This window comes from Erythranthe guttata, chromosome 3 (genome assembly GCF_056151865.1).
Source record: "Erythranthe guttata isolate IM_541 chromosome 3, IM_541, whole genome shotgun sequence".
In the NCBI taxonomy this organism is placed as follows: domain Eukaryota; kingdom Viridiplantae; phylum Streptophyta; class Magnoliopsida; order Lamiales; family Phrymaceae; genus Erythranthe; species Erythranthe guttata.
Window position 1 is genome coordinate 15,371,792 of NC_142535.1, and position 23,216 is coordinate 15,395,007.

Consider the following 23,216-nt stretch of genomic DNA (forward strand, 5'->3'; position numbering starts at 1 on the left):
CAATTTTATTGATTTCGTTTCAACTTTAAATCTGATTTTGACTTATTTTCAATTTCAAATGTTGTTTCAATTTTATTAATGTCGACTTATTTTCAATTTCAAATGTTGTTTCAATTTTATTAATGTCGGTTTAACTTTAAATCTTGGTAAAGCCTCAAATTTTGAAGTATTTTTTTTTTCTCCATATTTTTAAGTATTTTTATTCGGTTTCAATTAAAAAATTTAATCACACTTGGAATATAAATACAATTTATCAATTTAAAGAATGATGGCTATATATTAATACTATAAAATCAATGAACATAGTAAACATAACCAATTGCATTCTCTTTATTCAACAAAAAAATGTCCAACTATTACAAATTACAACACAAAAAAACAATATTACAAATTACAACACAAAAAAATAATATGCTACACCGATGAAATGCATCATCAAATAAAGCATCTACCGCTCATTCACACGCAAATACACACACATATGTGTGTATGTGTGTCTGGATGAACGGCAAATCTTTACCCAATATACACTCCACCGAGAGGAGCACGTATTTAACTCAGGTACGAACATTTTTCCCTCGCAATTTGATGGGGTTTAGCACATTACATCCGAAACGACAAAAAAATGCACAAATTTCCATCGAGTGGATGTAATGCAAACTCCTAGAGAATTTGATGAGGTTTTGCACATTACATCCAAAACGAAAAGAAATTGCACAATTTTCCATCGAGCGGATGTAATGGAAACTCCTAGAGAATTTGATGAGGTTTTGCACATTACATCCAACACGAAAAGAAGTCGTGCAATTTCCCGTCAATTGGATGTAATGAAACCTTCTCTAGGTTGTCCATTAGCTCAGGAAAAATGCTCTTCGATCCATTCGTACTCATGCGAATCTCTCGCATGATCGAATACCTGAAAAAAAGTCATACAAAGGATTATAAGAAACAGTTGTATATCATAATCCAATTATCGAATCGCAAGATTTAGACACGGAATTTTACCATCGAAATTATGAGAGTCTCTATTTGATATGCAATGAACAACGATCCAAGTCTTGATCCAATGGAACAAACCCAAAGTAGTAATTCCATTCGCCTGCAATTTAACACGGAAAATTAATGACAAAAAAAATAGATAGCAATAATTACACACAACAAAAATAAAAAATTACAAAGCTTGATCTCGATCTTAAAAAATATACCTCGTCTTTATTAATGTTTATCACGGGTGGCAATGAACAGCGATCCATTGTCTTAAATCTAACGAAAGACACCCAAAGTAGTAAAAGCATCGGCCTGCAATTTAATAGGGAAAGAGAGAATATTTTATTGTCAAACACCTCGGTATAATCGGAGATCTGATAATTTCTCAACATAAATACATCTGACAATAAAATTGCACACAAGCGTAGAAATGCATAGGGAATTAACCCTCGACATTGCAAATTTTGGTCATTATAATTGAATCATAAAATCGTAACATTTTGCGGAAATTAAAGAAAAATCCGTAAGATCCCCTTGTATATAAGAATTAAATTGCTATAAAGACTAACGGAACTCGACTAAAATCGAATAATAAAAATAGGAGGTACAAGACCAACAAAGTCTTGATAACAACATAAAACCCACCAAAAAAATGATTCGGAAGCAGATCTACATGTATATGTAGAACCATGATTCACGAACCCAAAAAAGACGACTCAAAATAACAATTCAAGACAACAATTGAAAACACGAGACAAAAAAAAAGCTTCATTAAAGAGAAAATTCAACCTTATAGCATTGCTTGAAGGCTGATTTGCAAATGGAAATCGAAGAAAAATGAGCAGAAAATGATTGTAAAAAGGCACTGAGAAATGCTTTTTTGTTATATGACTGCAAGCGAAAATGAGGGCGTATTTATAGGAGTAGCCGCGGTGTGGATGGTGGCCGTAAACCCTAATTCAGCTCGATACGCAATAAATGGGGGTAGGTGGGAAGAGCTAACCCTAAAAATCTGGTTTGGGCCTAAAACCTTCTAGAATGTATCGTTCTAGAATGGGCCGGATAGTCGTTATTTACCGAGTGCTCGAATAATTTAGTACAATGACTATTGATTGGGCCACTCGATAGAAAAAATGAACAAACGGCCAACTCCATTTTTCCTTACAAGGCTACTCATTACACAAATAATGTTCTAATTTTGCATTTTCGGAAGTTTTCGGGTTTTTCACATGTTGGATTTTGTAACTCTTTTCTAGAAAATGTGGAAAGTTTTTAAAATTCCAAAGAAAGATAAGATATAACAAAATGAAAGCGTGATTCTTGTAATGAATAAAAAACACTTTTTTTTTTGAAAATGGAATGAAAAGAAACTTTGATCTCTTACAAGGAAAATATCTCGAAGAAATGAAAATATGGGAATAACTTAGAAAAGGAATGACGAAAATCAAGAATTGCTCAAGAAATAGTCATGTGGTAAAACTTTAGTGAGCCGAGATACCACCTTATGCCATACTTAGGAACAAGATATTGAATTGCATTATTTCATACAAGATAACTCCAATATTGAATTGCAAATGTCTAAACCTTTTTTTTTTGGGTGATGAAGGAATCAGTAGCCAACCATATAGGTGCACTAGGTGAACCTACACTCTCGTATAATAGTTTGCAAACCACACTAGGTTAACCATGTGTGACAAACTCGACCTAGCGACCGCTGACAAGGGAATTCGAACTTGGATTAATTGACACAAGTTCACTGGCTACAACCAATAGCCCATCCCTTGCGGGACCGCAATTGTCTAATACTTAATTATATGCTAAGAACAAATAGAACTTACACATGTTATCTAAAGTTTTATAGTGAACCGTTACGAATGACTTTGAATATTTTCACCACTGAATTTATTTTACATGAAGATGGCACAAACAATACGCATGACAAGTCCATGTAGAGCAATGGCATTTTCATTCAAATAGAGTACCGATTGTCACACCCCATAGCTAATTAATTTTATCCGAGTGTAATATATTTCCAAACATGTTCAACATTAAGAAGCGTATAGAAAAGTTACCTAGATCCCGGAATCCACAGCAGTACAGCTTGACAGTCTTGAACGTATATCGACATGGGATCAACTGGTGTTGATCTGCATTATTAGGCTGCACAAGTCGATATTAAAATTTGCGTAAGATAAATCGTATTCAGCTCAAAGAAAATCGCAAAATTATTTCTAAATTCAGACAAGTTATAAAATAAGTCTTTCGTCTTATCAAGATAGTAAATACGACCGTGCAACGCAATTGCTGCAGTAATTAACGAGGGGGGGGGGGGGGGGGGGGGTAAAAATTCAAATTTTCACATGTTACTATAAACGCATTTCCATATTCAACAATTAAAAACCCGATAAACTAATCGATCGGAATTTATACACAAACCAACTCTACTAAAGTGCGAATCGCTAACGGGCTAGCTAAACGTGCCGGGAAAAAAAAAAAAGCATATGCTAAAACCCAATTAATTTCAAACATGTAGAGATGATATATGATGAACAGACTGTGATCATGACCTAAAAAACAAAACCCTAATCCAATAATGGCAGGATTTGACAATTAAATACGTAATCAAACACAAGTAAAACTCAATTGGACCACTACGGTGTAATAATCTTGGGGCTGATTGTTCCAAAACGCAAAACTACGAAAAAACCCAACTCGGACAGCATATAAAAGAGATATATTTAAACCAATAAGATGTAATAATTCATAATCCAAGTTCTGGAAGAACCCAATTTAAGAGAGAGATAGTGTAGTCATGAGATTGAGATGAGGAAAAACATGTGTAGATCCGATTCATAGAACGACTCGTCGTTCAGCTCAATGAGTCGAACTTGCGTTTTTCTGTTTCTGGTTTTTGTTCTCTTTAGATTATTAAAAAAAAAAAAAAAAAAAAAAAAAAAAAAACACATTAGGGCAAATTGCACATCACCCCCTGTAATTGTTTAATTTGTGTACTTTACCCACTCAATTTTTTTAAAAGTGGATGCTCCCTCAAAATGTTATTATTATTGCACACTGCCGCGATAACAAAAACTTCGATGGATTATTCATCGAAATTGAGTGTTTTCGTTGCACTTTGCCCCTTAAAACACTATTTTTTTGCACGTGTTACCCCTTTAAAATGTTATTTTTGTTGCACTGTTCTCCATAAATTGGCTTCTGAGGCAAAAATGCAACAAAAATAATATTCCGAAGTGGGAGTATTCATTTTTTCAGTTTTTAGGGGGAGGTGCGAAAGTAGAAATTTTATAGGGGGTGAAGTGCATTTTGTCCTAAAAAATATATTTTGTGTTATAAAATATAGGGCAAATTGCATGTCACCCCATATAATTTTCTTTCGCACTTTACCCCTATTTTTTTTTTAAAAGTGAATGTCCCCTTCAAAATATTATGTTTGTTGTGTTGTACATTGCCTCGATAGTGAGATTCCAATGGATTATTAACTATAATTGCGTGTTTTTCTTTCACGTTGCCCCTTAAAATATTATTTTTCTACACATTGTCCGTTTAAAATGTCATTTTTGTTGCACGATGCCCACCAAAAATTAGCTTTTGGGGCAAAGAACTGCAACCAAAATAATATTTCAAGGGGGGTTTATCTATTTTCTGAACTTCTAGGGGGGAAATACCAAAATGGGAAATTTATAGGGGGGTGAAATGCATTTAGTCCTAAAATATATAAATAATTTCAGTGAATAGGAAAATTAAAAGGCAGAAAAATACAAGAGTGAAATACCAAATTTACCCCTCCAAGTACAAAGTCACTCCATCCGAGCCCTATTCTTCTACCCTCCTCCATAGCTCATCTCCCGCAGAAGCAGCTGGAGAAATCCCCATTCTTCATCTAAATCAATTCTGAGATCATACGCACACAATCAAAGAAACGAATCGGAGGTGAATTTTAGCTGAAAATGGGAACCCTAGGAAAAGCGGTTTACACCTTGGGAAATTGGATTCGAGGAACGGGCAAAGCCATGGATAAAGTGGGCTCCCTCCTCCAAGGGAGTTCCTATATCGAGGAGCATCGTAAGTGCATTTTCCGGTTTTTTATTTTTCAATTTTATTTTTAATTTTGAGGATTGATTTATGGGCTGAACCCGGAACCCGCATTCTAGCTCTATTTTCACATTCCCGATCCGTTAGTGATTTGTTTGTTTAGACGTAGGTTAGTATGTGAGATGATGAAATCGAAAGATTGTAGCTTTAATTCTTATGGAGTTTGTGAACAAAGATCAAATTTAAATTTCTCTTTTGGTGGGGGAGTCTGTGTAGTGAAAGGTAAATGGCATTTTTTGTGGAAATATGGGGGAATGTTAATACTGAAAGAACTGGGGAGGGAATCGACGATGTTCATCTGTTTATTTGTCCTTTGTTGGGCGAAGAGCCAAATAATAAGTAATAAGGTTCTCCAATTGATGACTAATTTGACACTCGGATGTGTTCTTTCTCTCTGTGTGTGTGTGTGTGTGTGTGTGTGTGTGTGTGTGTGTGTGTGTGTGTGTGTGTGTTTTCACGCACTAATAGCAGTCATACAATTATTTGAATAAGTAGATAATGAAAATATTGAAGCATTCTAGAGGTTTGTGTGGAGCGATTAAGGGATCATCTATTTAGGAACTCGTTACTTTTGGATTGGCGTAAAAAGTTGAAAGGGTTTTAATTTTCAATGCTGATGGTGTAGGATTTTATGGCTCTGAGTTTCGAGACTGATCTTAATCGGGCAGATTAGAAACTGAACTAATAGTATGGCTTAGTCATACGTAATAATTTGATTTTGCTTTTTACAAATGATAAAAACAAAGGAAAGAGATATTGGTATTTTTTTTTTATTTTTTCTTTCTTGTCAAGATTTCAGTTTCTTGTGTCTGATTCTTGGTAACCATTAATTCTTAACCATTTCCAATTCATATTCTTTACCCTGGAGAAATATAACTTTCGTTGTACGTCTACGAAATAATTTCATACTTTTGGCACTTCTAACTATCACCCTTTTGGAGTATTAGTTCATGCTATTTCACTTTGTGCCTTTAATATAAAAAAAAATGCTGATGCGGCTTTCTTTCATTCTTTCAACAAGGTTCAATATCCAATTACGTTTCTCACATGCATTTTCTGTTCAGACCTTATCATCTCATAGGTATTTATTTGCAGTTTCTAGGCATCGGACCCTAATGGAGATCTTTGATAAGTCACCCGTGGTTGATAAGGACGCATTTATTGCTCCAGGCGCCTCCGTTATTGGTGATGTTCAGGTTGGACAAGGAGCATCCATTTGGTACGGGTCTGTCCTTCGAGGTGGGTCCTCTTAATAAAAAGTCGTATTCGTTGTTTAATGTGATTATTCCGTTTAGTATCGATATTCAAAATCGAACGTAGTTTCTGCAATTTAAGCTACTTGCTTTTGTTTGTTATATGAATTATGAACATACTCACCGAAAACCTCCGGTTCATGTAGGTATTCCACGTTTATATTTTTTTTTAAAGAAAATCTTCAAATCATTATTACTGCCTATTTCGGTTGTTACTTTTTTTTTTCTTTTTAAGGGAATCTTCATCAGGCTTGATGATGCCTTTCGAACAATTATGTTATCGTACTGGAAAATATACTGATTTCTTAAGCAAGAAGATAGATTATTAGAGAAGCGGGTGTCAGAAACAATTCTACCATCAATCAAATGTGATTTCAAATAATTATATATCAACATGTTAAACATGTATTAAAGCATTTTGCTAGAAGTATAATCTTTTATAAAGTTGATATGCCAAGTTTAAACAGTTATTTATGGGACTGTTAAGAAGGATCGTCGCTATCAAATTGTATGTTAGAAGAAGTTGTACGAGGAAATTGGATATAAACAATGTAGTGCTAGATAGGTTATTTTGAATCAACATTTTTCCTGCAGTTAGGATAATTTAGCATGTTTTATATTCATGGTAGACCGAACCGACGGATTATGGATATGAGAGGGAATGTAGCTATTAAGCCTAAACGAGAAGCAAAACCAGAATACAGCATAGTGAATGTGCTGCGATAGTCAAGATTATTTAACACTACCGGTTCCAAATATACTGACCCCCGCCGGATACCTGTACCGAGCGCCCGGAAACAACTGGGTAATACCCGCCCGTTAGCCAACAGGAGGGTGCACAAGTTTACAAATATATGCCCGCACCAGCCCCATTCATTTTTTGTTTATTTTTTAAATAATTTTATGTACTATTTATACTAAAAAAATATTAATTCTGAGATTTAAATAATAAAAATGAAGTAAATATTAAGAAAAATGCAATTTTTACGGGTACGGCCCCGTACGAGGCAGGACAACCCTCAAATAACTTTGAGTTCAAGGTGCATCTTCACCGTTGATAATTTGGTATTAACCTTTAGAGACCAGATTCATCATTCATTATATTGAATGGTGTTTGTTCCTTTGCTTGATTGAAATTTGGAAAATCCAAATGCGGTGTTCGTGCAATTTTTTTGTTTATCATTAGCATGTAACTCAAAGAGGGACATCTCTTATCTCGTAATTTCCATTTTTTGTGGAACCACTATGGTCGTTTTCCGATGGGTGTACGCTGTTGCGAATCAAGATTATTTCAGGTTGTCCTTCCAGTTCGCTCTTCGCTGGTGATTTCATTGAACACGAAGTACTTCCGATGCCTTCTCTAAATCATTGTTTACACTTTATTCTGAACTAGTTCCACTAGCAAAAAGTAAGGGTGCAGTTGTATTTCGTACTAGTTATGCTAGCCGTGTCGAGTAATAAACTCTTTGGGAAGATAACGTGGTCAAGAGAAAAAAAGATAAAAGTTTTTTGTTCTCTTTTTTTTCTTTTCTCTGATATATTATTTGATTAATGCGCCCTTTACGGAAACAGGTGATGTGAACAGCATCAGTATTGGGTACGGAACGAACATACAGGACAATTCCCTGGTGCATGTGGCGAAATCGAATCTAAGCGGGAATGTACTGCCGACTATAATTGGAAACAATGTCACCGTTGGTGAGTTTTCTCGATTTTCCTACTTTGATATTTGAATTTTCAGAATTGACTTGTCGTCTTATATCTGTTTTCTTCAAATGTAAGACAGAAATAGTACTAATTTCCTGTTTTGGCAACTTGCAAAATTGAAAACACAGGTCACAGTGCAGTTATACATGGCTGCACAATCGAGGACGAGGCCTTTGTTGGAATGGGAGCTACCCTTCTTGATGGCGTTGTTGTCGAGAAACATGCCATGGTTGCTGCTGGATCCCTTGTCAGACAGAATACGAGAATCCCTTCTGGAGAGGTATGTATGTATATATGTATGTATGTATATGCCTGCCTTTCAATTTTCGATTTCCGTTATTTCATTTCAATTCCATCTAAGACTACATATTGGTTTAATCAAATCGCACCTACCATTTCCCTGGTTATGGAAAATGCTGGCATAAGCCAAAAACATGCAAGAAAATATGTCGAGACAAAATGCTGGTTGTTGGGGTACTAATACGAAGAAGCTAAACATAGTTTGTGCAATTTTTATTTTTATTTTTTTAATGTGATACTATTTGTGTTTTTTCTTCGGTTCAAACAAAAGTGTAATAAATTTTACACAAGATTTCTTTATTATATAGCCTGAACAAAAAATTTCCTTAAAATATTTCAAATTTTTTTTTGGATTAAAAAAAAAGAAAAAGTTATAAAATGTGTACTACTACTGCAGGTGTGGGCAGGTAATCCAGCCAAGTTCTTGAGGAAGCTAACCGATGAAGAAATCGCATTCATTTCTCAATCAGCCACTAATTACATCAACCTCGCTAAAGTCCACGCAGCTGAAAATACCAAATCGTTTGATGAAATCCAGCTGGAAAAGATGCTGCGCAAGAAATTCGCTCGAAGAGATGAGGACTACGAATCCATGATCGGTATTGTTCGCGAAATCCCACCAGAACTCATTCTCCCCGATAACATTCTACCCGAGAAATCCCAGAAAGCTGTACAATGAGATATTCCTTCAGGGGCAGTTTCGTCTTTCTACATCCATTGCTCGAAATATCTACCCTGGGTGCATAATTTCTAAATAAACGGTTCCGTCTTTCTTCTTACGAATAAAATTCGAAAAAGACAATTTTTTTTTTTTTTTTTAAATCTTTTTTCTGGGGTGGATTTATTCGGCTGTAGTACTCTTTCAGACATTTTGGTTTTTCTGGCTAGGTTTGAAAATCCTGGTTTTAATTATGGTACTGTAATGTAAAAGCGATACGCATTGCTTTCGTTGTATTATCGATATACGATATTTACCTATTTACGATGATTTTGGTGAATCTTGAATATTTGATGGATTTGTCATTTGAGTTTATGTTTCTTTTGATCAATGATTTTCAATCCAGGACTGGACTTCAGTTATGAATCTTATAAATACCATCGGACATATTCGTGTAATAATTTTTTAAATGTTTTCTGTTATATTATGGATTGAGTTTTCACAATGACTAAATTAGGGTGAAAGTCAGATTGAACGGATCAGGATTATTTCTTTCGGAAAAAATTCAAAAAATTCGAAAGTACAACATCGATTCCAATTTCAATTCTGAAATTTTCGGAATCTAAAAATTTATTCCAATTCCAAAGTCCCGAAAATTTTGGAATTTTGTAAAAACTCAGAAATAACACAAGTTCAAATTTCAAAAATTGGCGGAAATTTTCTAAGAATTTCATATTTTTTTTCAAAAGAAACTAATTTCAGTTCAAAAGAAATAAATAAAAATAAACCACATTATAATATCTATTAAAATATATAGCAACAATTCAATGTATCAAAATCCTAAAACAAAACTTAAATCAAATAATTGTTTAAAAAACACTTAAATGAAGGTCTTTTTAAGTGTCCATAAAGTATAAATATAGCAAATGAAAGCCTCACGCACGGCCATAAAGTACAAATACAATTCAATATTTAATTTATTCTCCATATGTGTATTTCTCGGAACAAAAACAAATCGGAATTTCGGAAATCAGAAATTCCAATTTTTTTTATTTTATTAATTCCAATTCCAATCCAAAAACATTATAAATTTTCAGAAATTGGAATGAAAAGAATTGTTCTAAAATCGAAATTTTTCGGATCAGAACGGACGGAAATCGGAATCTCAGTTCCAACTTTCACGCCTAGTCTAAATAGAAAAAAATTGGCAATGGAATCTCTCTCTCTCTAGCTGGTTTGTGGGATTAAGGAACCTATTTCCATGTGCGAGAATCAATCATGAGATGAGACTAATTGTTAATTTGTCTGCAGCTGTTGCACTATAATAAGATTTTCCAGTGTTGTAGAGTATTGTAGCTCTATTATTACTTTGCTTTTCTTCTTCTTCTTTTTTTTTTTTTTAATTCTTTTGTTTTAACAAAGGAATTCATATATATTGTTAGAATCTAATTGGATTCTAATAAACAAGGGATGAGTAAAGACTTGTGCAACAAGTCCTTATGTACCGTGAAACACAAAAGAGAAGTCTCCTTGTTTACTCTAATTCTTTAATTTGTCATTAATTGTTTCTTTTATATAGGAAACTATCTTATTAATTAAAAAGATTTATTCTTAACTTAATGACTTGTGTAGAAGTCTTGTGAAAGAAGAATTCCTTCTTGCCATATATTACACACATACGTGTGATTTGTGAAAGAGAAAGATATTTCTTTTATATATTGATATTTTTCTTGTTTGTCATTAATTAAGAATTATTTATTATAAGGAGTCTTCTATTAGGAATAAAAGTCAAGAATTCATCTTACGTATTCTCATCTATTTTCATTAATTAATATTTTGTTAATTGTGGAAATTAGATTAGATAAGGAATAAATATTTAATTTTCTATATTATGAAATTCCTTTTCCTTCTTGACCATGACTCTTTAACCTAATTATTTTTCTTGTACATGAAGATTCAATCACATATAAAAGGGAAGACATTCAACGTGATTGTGTGCGGCTTTTTGGAGAGAAAGATTTTCTCTTTTCTGTGTCGCTCTTCCAGCGTCTTTTTTATCGAGAGAAAAATTCACAGAGAAAATATTATTTGCTCTCATTTTTATTGCTCCATCGTGACACGTGATTTTCATAGAAATATATCGGCTTCAAGGCTTTGTGGTGAAGACACCAAGATTCAAGGAGTATCACGAGTTTGCTTCTTCTATACAAAAAGAAGATCGGTTCTTCGGGAGAGGGGCTTAAACAGATATCGGGAGGAGATCGATCCGCCGACTGAGGGATTCAGCGTTGAAGGGAGTTCAACCGTGCGGAGCAAGGGATGTGCTGCAAATTGAAGATTTATAATTCAGCGTAGTATACAAGAACGGCGTCAACAAAGAGGGAGTCTTTGTATTTTGATTAAGTCCTATTATTGTATTCGTAAAACTAAAAATTAGTAAATTTTATTTGCAGGTCCCCGTGGATGTAGGGTACAATTGTATCCGAACCACATTAAAATTTGTGTCTCGTTTATTTCTGTTTTTACGAACTGCTTCGCGAACTGTTGCAACACTTCACGCAACAGTAACGAAAAACTGAATCTGACACAAATAATTTATATCTGCACGAAATAAATTCTAACATATATATATATATATATATATATATATATATATATATATATATATATATATATATATAGGGTAAATTACAAACACCCCCCTGAGGTATGGTCAAATTACAAAAACACTCCTCTTGTTTGGATAATTACAACCACCCCCTCAACTCTTCAAATTTATTGGAATCTTCGAGATTATATGAAATATTATCACTTTTGTACCCGTTTTATATCAATCAAACTCTACATTATGAAGTAAGATGATCATAATATGTGTTTTTTAGCTTGTGTATATCAGTTTGTAGTGCATCGGAAACTGTATTTTTACACAAAACGAATACAAAGTAGAGCACATTCCACGGAATCTAGATGATTATATTGAATTTGGCACAATAAGCGTGGAGGTGTAAGAAAAAATCATAGTTGAGGGGGTAGATGTAATTATCCAAACAAGAGGGGTTTTTTTGTAATTTGACCATACCTCAGGGGGTGTTTGTAATTTACCCTATATATATAAATTGCATTATTGTTGGTGGTGGGGAATCTTTGAAAGCATGCAGAAATAGTTGTCTAGTGGGAAATTGAAAGGCCAAAAGATTATTTAATTATTTAATAATGTAGCTCAGCTGCTAGCCATTCCCGTGATTTCAGCTGTACTTTATTTATTTTTAATTTTTTATATATATATTTATAAAAAAAATCAAATTCAATAATGAGAGTCACTCAATTATATATTCAATTGGGGGGATTCTTTTTTCCAATATATTTAGCAGAGCCGTATCTTTGTATGGATATGTAAATAGCAGCTCATCTTATCACCCCAAAATTTAAAGTGCAATAAAGTGTTGCCTATCATTGCCAAATGCCAATCAAACAAACAAACTGTGCATTTGATAAGATAGCTCCAATTAGAGCTGCGCGTGCCTCGGTTTTATCGACTTTCGACTCGCTTTTATTGGTCGATAATTTTTTTGAAACTGAACGGGTCGGAAGTTTACGTTTTTTAAGAGGGAAAAAATCGTTTTTCCGCATGTGAAAATTTAATTTTAATTTCGTTCCAAAAAAATTGGAACTTTAGAAACTGAAAAGAAAAAACTTGTTCCGCAATCGAATTTTTTTGGATAGAATGGAATTTGGAAATTCTATTTTTTCTTGGTATGTAATATAATAATATTAATATTATAAGTTTTGATTCTGGATTTTCGGAAATACTCTTAGAAAATTGGCAAAATTCAGAATTTTCGTTTTAAATTCGACCCCAATCATTATTACGTGTGTGTGTGTGTGCGCGCTCGCGTGTGTGTCAGTGTTGAAATTAGACCCGTTGTCCAATTCCATTCCAATTTGTTAGGTAGCAAATTACCTCAGAATTGAACAAGTAACAAATCAATTAATTTTCAGCAATGCTAATTTCATTTATACAAATATTATCTTCAAAAAAAATAATAAATAAAAATAATTAAATATTATAATTACAAACCTAAGAAGAAGAAAAAATCCACACATAAGCCTCGTTTGGTTACCAAAATAAAATTAAATAATATAATAAACTCAATTATATTTTTGGACCTTCAATAGTCCAATAGAAAAATATACCTCGGAAGCAAGATAAACAATGATTTTACGGATCGACTCGACAAGTTATTAGATATACCAAACATCAAACAAAATTATATTATTTAATTAATCATGATTAATTTCCAGATAAACAAGAACTTACAAGATAAATAATGAAATAAATGTCCAAGTGGAAACAAACAAGTTAGGGACTGTAGAAAGACATGCTTATAAATTCGTATCTGCAACTTTATTTGTGGATTTTTCAGAGGCTGACTGTATTACATGTTGCCACGTATACTATTCACTAGCTCGTATGGGTGTAGCTCAACTGGTTCCGGAGGTGGTAAGTTGGTGCAAGGTCCTAGGATCGAATCCTGGCAGCCGCAGTACTACTCACTCATCATTTATTTGTGATTATTCATATTTATTCAACTCAAATTATCTGTAAAATATTTGTTCATATTTTTTTAATTCTATTTTATGCATGATATAATAATCAAATGAGATGTGATAAAATGTCGTTTCGGTTTGAATAGTGCCGTTTTGATTTCAGACATGAATTTGACTATTTTCGAGGCTGAATTTGACAAAATTCAAAGTACGAAATATTTGGTTCTTTAAGATAACTTTCTTATGCAACTTGAATTACCGAATTTGGATGTTGGATGAGAAAGATATATATGAGTCAATGAATAATGCTCACAACTTTAATGTTTTGAGCTATCTAAATTTCAAAACTTAATTCATTTGTGAATAATTTTGTCACACGAAATCCGATCTAGCTGATTCAAGTTGCAATAGAAAGCTAATTGATAAGACTACAATTCTTGTGCTTCGAATTTCGCATAAGTCAGACTAAAAACTGGTCAAAATCACGTTCAAAGTCAAAACAGTATTAGTAGAATTAAAACGCGACATTTAACGTTGCAGTATAATAATAATCCATTAACTAATCAACTTGGGCGAGTTTGAAGAAGCAATGCCAAAAATGTACGACTTGGTAGTAAATTATCACTTCTTGCGTTGAATGATATATGTATATTTTTATTTTTCATGAAATAAAAAACAAGACTATGAAAATCCGAAAAAAAGGGGAAGTTTCGTAGAACTAAACATCAAGGTGATATATTTGTCACGGTCAAGAATCAAGACCAAGACTTATATAATGAGTACGGAATCGTAAAAGAAATCACTATTGCTAAAAAAACTCTCGTGTTATAAATATTAGTAAACGAAATATTATTATAGTGTATTTTCTTTAGCACACAATTTCGTATCGGTACATTTTTAGAGCTAGTTAAAAATGAAATCGTGGGGTACTTGTTAATAAAAAAAAATACGATTTTTTTTTCAGCAATTAGAATAAATATATGGATGGTGAATATAATTTAACAATTAAAATAAACCCTTATATATAATTTATAGCAATATATATATATATATATATATATATATATATATATATGAGTAATTGCTGATGAATTGCAGCTCTCCATAGCGGCCATTTTCATGATTGCTTAAACAGGTTAACAAAGACTAAGAAGTAAGAACTTTATATATAGTTAAATTGAAAGTCAACTAAGAAAAATTGCGTTTGACTTTTTTTAAAATGAATATTTAAATTCATGCTATTCATACTATAATGTATTCAAACAATTTCTTAAATTATAATTTGCATCCATTTTTCTCTTTTTCTTTTTTTTTTTCCTTTCCCTACCTGGGTTCGAAATATTAAATTATCGACCTAATGATGTACATTTTTACCGAGTCGGGACTGAAAAAAATTATTTTTACCATTAATTTATATTTGTGTGTATAATAATCTGAATCAGGCTTAAAAAGATTCATATGTTATATATGTATATGCACATGAATTGAACCACATTATTTTATTTGTCTATCTCTTACCCAAAAAGAAATTTAATTGACTAATAATGAAAAAAATGGATCGAGATGGTATACATGCTTAATTTAACACTTTTAGGGTATGGTTGCCAAAATACTAAAGTTGGAGGATGTGGATGAAAATTACTCTTTTATACCACAATTGGGAAACATATCCTCAATTTCCATTACTAAAATGCTAAATGCCGCACTGAAATTATCAAATCTTGAACATAATTACTTTTTCTTTCTAAAACTTTTTTCCTCCTCCCCAACTTTCTTCCTTTCCCACCAATTTTCCGCAAAATCACACAAAAATAGTCTCTAGATTCCAAATTTGAATTTAAGGAAAAATTTCACATATTCAAGCTACCAAATGTTTTATCTTTATCTGTTAATTTCATTTTAGGACGAATTGAGATGGATTTGGATTGTGTCTTCATAACTTTTTGAAAGAAACAAAATATATTTTTGTATAGTGGCCGCGGGTGAAGTGGGAACGACTTCTTAGATGATATTCGTCGTCCGAAGTAGCATTTGATGAGTGGCCGGAGATGGAAGGAAGAGTGTGCTACCATGGGATGGGGGTCGTGCAGGAAACTGGAGTTTAAGAATTCTTTTTTTAATACAATTATTTGTTAATTGTTTAATTATGTTTGTTAAATGTTTAATTAATATAAATAATCATCTAAGAAATATTAAATAATGTGTTAAAAAATATTTAATAATTAGAAATACTTAATAAATTGAATAAATAATTCATAGGTGTAAATAAATATTCAAGAAACTCATCTTTTGAATGAACTTGAAAATACTACCGAGAAAACTTGGTAAGAGAGTTTTTGTTTTCAATTTGTGTGCGGTATTTAATAAATTTTAGTACGGAATTTAGCGCACCAATACATTGTTATAAATTGTTTCACCTATATTACCATTTTATTATTAATTGTGACCAATACACATAAGACTAAATTATATTACTAATTAATTATGATACATTTTGGTATAAAGTATAATTTTTAATTTTTGTCAACATAATAATTAATAATTTTTTTTAATATATAAAATGTGTAAGTAAACCTTAAACGAGGATTAAAAATTAGAAACCCATAGAGAAAAGGGTTAATAAAAATAAGTTACAAAACCCTATATTTATTTAATTTATTAAATAATATATTATTTCCGGGGGGCGGTATAGATATAGAGTGTATGTATCTATATATATATATATATATACAAGATGAAGAAACGTTGAGGAGGGGAGGAGTGGAAAGCAGCAGCAGAGCAGATTACCTGAGGGTAACTAGGAAGCGAAATCACACCACCCCACCCCCCCTACCCCCCACCCCCACCCCCACCCCCACCCCCCGAAAATTAAGGAAAAAAATGGGTGTTGAAATTCAGTCGCAAAATAGCAACGGGAATGGTCTATTTGCTGATGCTGCTGCTGCTCCGGCGCCGGTGATACTGGGGTTACAGCCTTCAGCCCTGGTTGACCACGTGGCGCGAGTTGATTGGTCCCTCCTCTCCCGGATTCCCGGGGAGGCCGGCGGCTCCTTCCCTGTACACCCTCCTCTCCTCCTCCTCTGTTTTTTGTGTTTGTGTTATATGTTGTTGCTATTTAATTTTTTAATTAATGGTGTTAATTGGGTTTTCCATTTGAAATCTGGAATCATTATAAAGTTGGAATCTTTTTATTTTTTTAATTTTAATTTATCTGGGATTTTGAATTTTGCAATTTCATCCTTTTGTTTTTAGATAAAAAAAAAAATGCGATTTCTATTTAGTGTTTTTGTGTTTGAAGTCTTATGATGAATGCCTGTGTTTATTTTCGTATAAATTCTATCGGAAAATCGTGTCACCGCGTATTTCAAGAACCCGTGTTAAATCCATATCCATCGCATTTCACGATATCAATTACACCAATCATCGTGTAAAACGATGTCAATTTACGACCTTTTCTTGATTTTTTTTCCTCTTTCATTTTGAATGTATCGATTATCATTGGCTTTAATAGGTTGCATTCGACGAACTAAAGTCCATATTGACCGAGGTCAACGCTCACAATGTAGCTTCTCCGGATAATTCATCCCCGTTGAAGACGATAGCAGGTGGGAGTGTTGCAAACACAATTAGAGGTCTCTCGGCTGGTTTCGGAATCACTTGTGGGATAATTGGGGCGTGTGGAGACGATGATCAAGGAAGCTTGTTTGTAGACAATATGAGCTCCTATAAAATCGATCTCTCGAGATTGAGGCTGAAAAACGGGCATACGGGACAGGTGGCGCTTTCTGCATTTAGTTAGCCCTTGTTGTTCTTGTGTAATAAGAGGTTAAAACAGTGGGAGTAAACTAATTCTTGGGATTTTATTTACAATGCAGTGTGTTTGCTTAGTTGATGAATTGGGAAATCGTACAATGCGGCCTTGTCTCTCGAGTGCCGTAAAAGTTCAGGTATAACTCAAAATTTCGATCTTTTTTTTTTAGTTCTTGAAAATCGTAAATTGAATCTCATGAATTGTATACGATGGTCTTTATTTTCTTCTTACCAGGCAAATGATTTGACTTCAGCTGATTTGAGAGGTTCGAAGGTAATAAGATACATTTGTAATATGAATAATTTCTCGATTTTTTTTTTATTGGCATCGGAATCGATCGTGGTTCTAATTCGGTTTCAATGTAACAGTGGCTAGTGGTGAGATATGCAATATTTAACATAGAAGTAATTCAAGCAGCCATTAAGATTGCCAAGCAAGAAGGCGTTCGTGTTTCGCTCGATCTTGCCAGTTTCGAGGTTAATTAATACCGTTGGAAACGTTTAAATTTTCGAAGGCCCGATTTTTAATATCGTCACTACTATATTTTCTTATTTTTATATAATAATTATAATAATAAATATTAAAAACTCTGCAGATGGTGCGGAAGTTCAGGTCGCAACTTTTAGAGTTACTAAAATCGGGGAGCATCGACCTTTGCTTGGCCAATGAAGATGAAGCTGCAGAACTCGTGAGGTAAAAAAAGAAAAAAAAACATTTTTTTTTCTTTCTTTTGTTCTGCAGTTTCGTAAAGACAGAATCTTGATGTTATGTTTTTTGTAAATTGTTAGTTTGTGGATTATATAACTGCGACTGATTTTTTTTGAGTTTGCAGTGGGGAAGAAAATGCGGATGCGGGGTCCGCTCTTGAATTCCTGTCGAAGCACTGCCAGTGGGCAGTGGTCACATTAGGCTCGAAGGGATGCATTGCGAAGCACGGAAAAGAGGTGTGTTTAGTAATTAACACTTCTTTGCTCAATCCTTTGTAATTTAGAATCGGTTGTTCTTGATTGGGGTGGGCCTAAGGGTGGAAATCGAACGGATAGGAACAAAATTAGCACTTTCGAAAAAGGAAAAAATCATTTTTTTTTCCAGAAGTGAAAAGCTAATACAAATTTCGTCCTAAACAAAATTGAAAAATTCGGAATTTCGGAAATTGGAATGGAAAAAAAAAGGGATAAGAATTTGCCCAATACATAAGAAAATTGATAATATAAGTGTAATTTTTGGAAATTAAAATTGGATCGAAGATCAGAATTTAATATGTGTTCCATTTATGTTTAAAAAAAAGTCAGAAAAATTGGAAATCCATACTCCCAGAATTCGGAATGAAAAATGATGTTCCAAGATTGGAAATATTCGGATTGCAATTTGGAATTTCCGTTCCAATTTCCACCCTAGTTGGGCCCACTTGCGGGCCTTATTTATTTTGGAGATCCGGTTGGTCCGTATTGGCCCGCCGATAGGGTCGTATGTCATATCATTACATTGTCGTAATGTAAAAGAGGGTCAAAATTACCAACTCAAGAAATCATGTGATAAAAGAGAACGTCCAATCTATATATACATATATGCGTGTGTATATCACGAAATATAATCTTTTGTATTACAGGTTGTTCGAATTCCAGCAATTGGGGAGGCGAAGGCAGTTGATGCAACTGGTGCAGGTGACCTATTTGCGAGCGGGTTTTTATACGGACTTGTGAAGGGACTATCTTTGGAGGAGTGCTGCAAAATCGGTTCTTGCAGCGGTGGTTCTGTGATACGGTCACTCGGCGGTGAGGTAACTCCCGATAACTGGCTGTGGATGTATAAGCAGCTGCAGACAAAAGGACTACCCATCCCCGAGTCGAACAATTTCTACCAAAGTTAAAACGGATTAGTGCGGATTTTCGACTGTCGTTACGGAGTTGCATTTTAGGGGCACTGGTTTTTTTAATAATGCCTAGCAACCAGTCATTTCTTTTTTAACCTACCTTTGCAGACAATTGTTGTTGAGAATTGATTTTTCAATTTATTCAAATTACCATTTATATCAAGCATTCTCAATGTTATAACATGAAGGCCTCGTTAGGTTGGGAAGATTAGCCATTATTAATTAAATATTATGACTTTGTTTGATGTTTGGTATCACTAATAACTTAACGGGTCGACCCGTAAATATTATGTAAATATTCACTATGTTGATAAAGATAATAATTAAGGGTAGATTACAACCACCCCTAGGTATGATAAATCTTCTTATATGTCCACCCTTGCGATTTCAAATTTAGTGGAATCTTCGATATTATATGGAATATTATCATTGTTGTACCAATTTTATCACATTCGAACTCCACATGTTAAAGCAAGATGATCATAATATGTGTTTTTTGGCGTGTATATATTAGATTGTGGTGCATCAAAAACTGTATTTTTACACATAAAAATACAAACTAGAGCACATTCCACGAAATCTAGATGATTATGTTGACTTTGACACCATACGGGTGGAGGTGTAAGAAAAAATCATAGTTGAGGAATGTAATTATCCAAAAAAGAGAAGTTTTTTCGTAAATTGACCATACCTCAGGGTGGTTGTAATTTACCCAATAATTAATCATACCATTATCTTACATAGCAAAGGAAATTAATCATAGTACCCCAATTCAAACATAAAAGCAAGGCATAATAAATACTCAAATTGTAGAAGTGAAGAAGCATATTGTCTGCTGCTCAACAAAATAAAAGAAAGGGTTAATCACAAATAACTAACCCTTAAATTATCCAGTCTAGATAACAATTTCTGTTCCAGGGTTTGAGGGGGGGTGGGGATGGGGGGTGATTAAGCAGCATTACACTCAATTTCTTGCATTATAGAATGCAAACCAAAGCAGAATGACATCATCAAATATCCATCGGAGCAACACCTTGGTCAGCCGGAGCGCCCTCGTCAGCAGCAGCCGCGGCTGGGGCAGCCGGAGCCAGAGCCGCCTCAGTGCCGGCGCCTTGCTCTGGAGGAGCAGCCTCATCAGCTGGCGGCTCTTCACCGACTACCTCAAACTCGTTGATCAGTCCTTGCACGGTTTCTTGATCCAACGTATGGAACGCCTCGCCCACTCCCACTATGGAAATTGTGCAAATTGAGCTGGTGAGCTTTTCGCCTTGTAGGGTCTCCCTCAGTGCGAAAAGTGCGTCCTTTATCAGATTTTCTCGTGAAGAGTCGACGAAACTCTCGAACTTGCGCTCCAAGTATGTTTTTGCAGCCTGTGATCGAGATCCGATAGCGAATGCTTGATACTCGAAGTAGTTACCGCTTGGGCAGTTGTAATAGAGGTGAGCTCCAGATTCATCTAGACCACCAACTAGCAGGCCAACACCATATGGTCGCTTCCATGATCGCTGTGTGCAGACCTACATTAAAATAATAATTAAACCGGTTACTGAGTAACATATTTCAAAAGAAAAGAAAAAAAGAATTTTGCGACCAATAATAGATGCTATTTATCCTTTAGATATATTCACAAGAAACAAGAAAGCCCAGTCAAAAATCGAGTATAATAGTGCCAGCTCATAACATGACTTCTTATACCAATAAACATAAAACCTTTCGCACAAGCCACAGATAAACTTGTGACAAACACATTCACATGAATCTCCAAATCTTTTCTACAATATATCATAGCAATTCCTTAGAAACAGAAGCTATTTTACGAGACAGATTCAATAGTAACATCAAACAAACGAGATATAGGCATATAGCATTGGTTCATCAAGAAATGGAGAATACAATTTGAAGGATGACTTGTATCGTTATCAATAATTGATATGCAATAACGATCACCAAGTTCAGGAAACAAATGTTAGGAGATGTTGCTTGTATAGGATTTAAATGAAGATCTACCACATCACCACCTGTTCTTTATATGAACAAAAGCCACAAAACTCATTCAATTAAAGGAGCAAGTTTGTTAATAACTATTTACATCGACATAAATTTAGATATCAAGCGAGTTTAGATCAAAACATCAGACCAGGTTGTGCAAACAAACGTTCTTTAAAGTTTTACAGGTCAGACTGAAACACAAACTTTGACATGAGGCAAGAATTTTGTCTGCTAGATTAACCAGGTCGAAACTGAGACACGAGTTTTGGCCATAAAGCAGCCAATCATGCAAAGCTATTAACCAATAGATCAAAATGCATTTTCCCCAATATATTTTTTCAAACACATAAAAATAAAAATTCTCTCAATTCCTCAGTCAATTCTCTCAATTCCCCAACGTATGCATTCTTTAAAACCCTAAATATCAATTCCGATTATCAAGTGAACAAGAGAAACAAATTCCTACAGTGCCAAATAAATGTATTACAGAAGTTGATTAGTGAATGTTCATTGCAAGCTTTCTTCACATCCATTTGTGAAATTCTCGTAATTTTGTTCCCATTCCAAAGCCCCACGAATAAGAGAAAATCACCACACGAATACGAGAAATGCAAAATGGAACAGTTAAGAGTTTCATCTAAATATCAAATTATACTACCGATTAACCTTCATCAGGTTTTTCCTTCAGATCCTTTCACGAATTTGACACACAACACACAAATAAATTTCACGAATTGGACATACTAATGGCTCTCAAAATTAAACCTAGCTCTGAATCATAGAACGGTATACACAAATTCACCAAAAAATAAAAACCCCCAATAGTAGAAATGAAAATTTAAATACTTAGGGTTTAACCAAAAAAAATAAATTAAAATTAAACCTGGGCCTTGTCGGCGAGCTGAACAACAAGGCGGCCAACGGGAAGCGGCGACTCGTACGTATAGGAGTAATTGATACACTCATTCCGCATATATCGGGAGAGAACACGGCCGTCGGCGGTGAGTCCAGCGATGGCGACGCCGATGTGGTCGTCGACCTTGAAGATCTTCTTCTGGTGAGACGAAAGCTCGGAGTTGGCCTTGTTGACGCACGCGAGCACCACGTGAGTCTTCGATCTCAGCCCTATCGCCGCCGAGCCCTGCTTCACCGCCTCCATCGCGTACTCCACCTGGAAAAGCCGCCCCGCCGGAGACCACGTCGTCACATCGGTGTCGTACTGGTTCCTGAACATTGTGAATTTGATTGTGCAGCAGAAAATGTATAGATTCAACAAATTTGTATGTATCTCCTCTCTCTCTCTCTCTCTCTCTCTCTCTGTGTTCGTCTCTCACTCTCTGATTTAGTAGAGAGGAAAAGGGTGACTTTGATTTGCTTTTCTTTTTGTTCAAGGCAAGAGTAAAACGGATCGGGCCGGGTGGGCTTCTTTGAACCGGATCTTCGGCCCAATGTTTTGCATCTTGGCCCGTTTTAAAATCATTTGGGCTCATATTTTTATATATACTCTAAATTGATGTCCATTTGCACATCAATTTTGGATGCATATTTAATTTTTTTTATTTTTTTATTTTTAGGTCTCGGTCAAATTGTACCCGAAAATTTGGTACTTTTATCGAAAATTCGGCACTTTTATCTAAAATTATAATATATATATATATTTCATAATTTGAGGTTTAAAGAAAAGTAATTAAACATTTAAACTTAATTTGTATCTGGAAAATCGAAGTTTATAACTGGCTCGGGTTTTCAGGTTTTAGCTAACTTAAAAGTTAAAACTATGACTGTTTAATTATTTTAAATAGATGATAAGCTTTTCCGTCTAACACACTATTTTAAGAGTTGTTACATTTTATTTTTATTATTAATTTTTAAAATGTTTGAATAATAAGCTAATAAACTACTTTTACTCGTTATAAGCTCTTAAATAAAAATATGATGTAAAGTTACTATTTAGAAAATATCTTAAAAGCTCACCAA

General features: G+C 34.1%; 3 protein-coding genes and 1 long non-coding RNA gene across 7 annotated transcripts; 2 read left to right on the top strand and 2 right to left on the bottom strand.

The window, feature by feature from the left end:
• Positions 1-306: 306 nt before the first annotated feature.
• Positions 307-3,867, bottom strand: LOC148771916 (uncharacterized). Of its 4 annotated transcripts, XR_016030360.1 has the most exons (5): positions 3,823-3,866; positions 3,060-3,147; positions 1,206-1,299; positions 1,006-1,099; positions 307-916 (listed from the first exon to the last, which is right to left on the bottom strand). It is a non-coding gene; the product is annotated as an uncharacterized LOC148771916 (long non-coding RNA). The 4 variants fall into 4 exon arrangements; XR_016030359.1 differs by having other exon boundaries at positions 307-1,099; positions 3,823-3,867; XR_016030361.1 differs by lacking the exons at positions 3,060-3,147; positions 3,823-3,866 and adding an exon at positions 1,777-1,876.
• An 883-nt stretch (positions 3,868-4,750) lies between these two features.
• LOC105966111 (gamma carbonic anhydrase 2, mitochondrial) lies at positions 4,751-9,367 on the top strand. Its single transcript, XM_012990663.2, has 5 exons — positions 4,751-5,070; positions 6,196-6,339; positions 7,926-8,051; positions 8,189-8,340; positions 8,758-9,367. Exons 1-5 carry the CDS (start codon positions 4,956-4,958, stop codon positions 9,037-9,039), a joined length of 819 nt encoding a protein of 272 aa, XP_012846117.1. The 5' UTR covers positions 4,751-4,955; the 3' UTR covers positions 9,040-9,367.
• Positions 9,368-16,224: 6,857 nt separating this feature from the next.
• Positions 16,225-19,413, top strand: LOC105963000 (pfkB-like carbohydrate kinase family protein). Its single transcript, XM_012987353.2, has 8 exons — positions 16,225-16,623; positions 17,078-17,341; positions 17,442-17,513; positions 17,612-17,650; positions 17,746-17,853; positions 17,973-18,070; positions 18,210-18,321; positions 18,987-19,413. The coding sequence occupies exons 1-8, from the start codon at positions 16,270-16,272 to the stop codon at positions 19,245-19,247; spliced, it is 1,308 nt and encodes a 435-aa protein (XP_012842807.2). The 5' UTR covers positions 16,225-16,269; the 3' UTR covers positions 19,248-19,413.
• A 608-nt stretch (positions 19,414-20,021) lies between these two features.
• LOC105962999 (proteasome subunit alpha type-1-B) lies at positions 20,022-22,612 on the bottom strand. The gene is made up of 2 exons (XM_012987352.2): positions 22,123-22,612; positions 20,022-20,767 (listed from the first exon to the last, which is right to left on the bottom strand). Exons 1-2 carry the CDS (start codon positions 22,471-22,473, stop codon positions 20,261-20,263), a joined length of 858 nt encoding a protein of 285 aa, XP_012842806.1. The 5' UTR covers positions 22,474-22,612; the 3' UTR covers positions 20,022-20,260.
• Between the last annotated feature and the right edge of the window lie 604 nt (positions 22,613-23,216).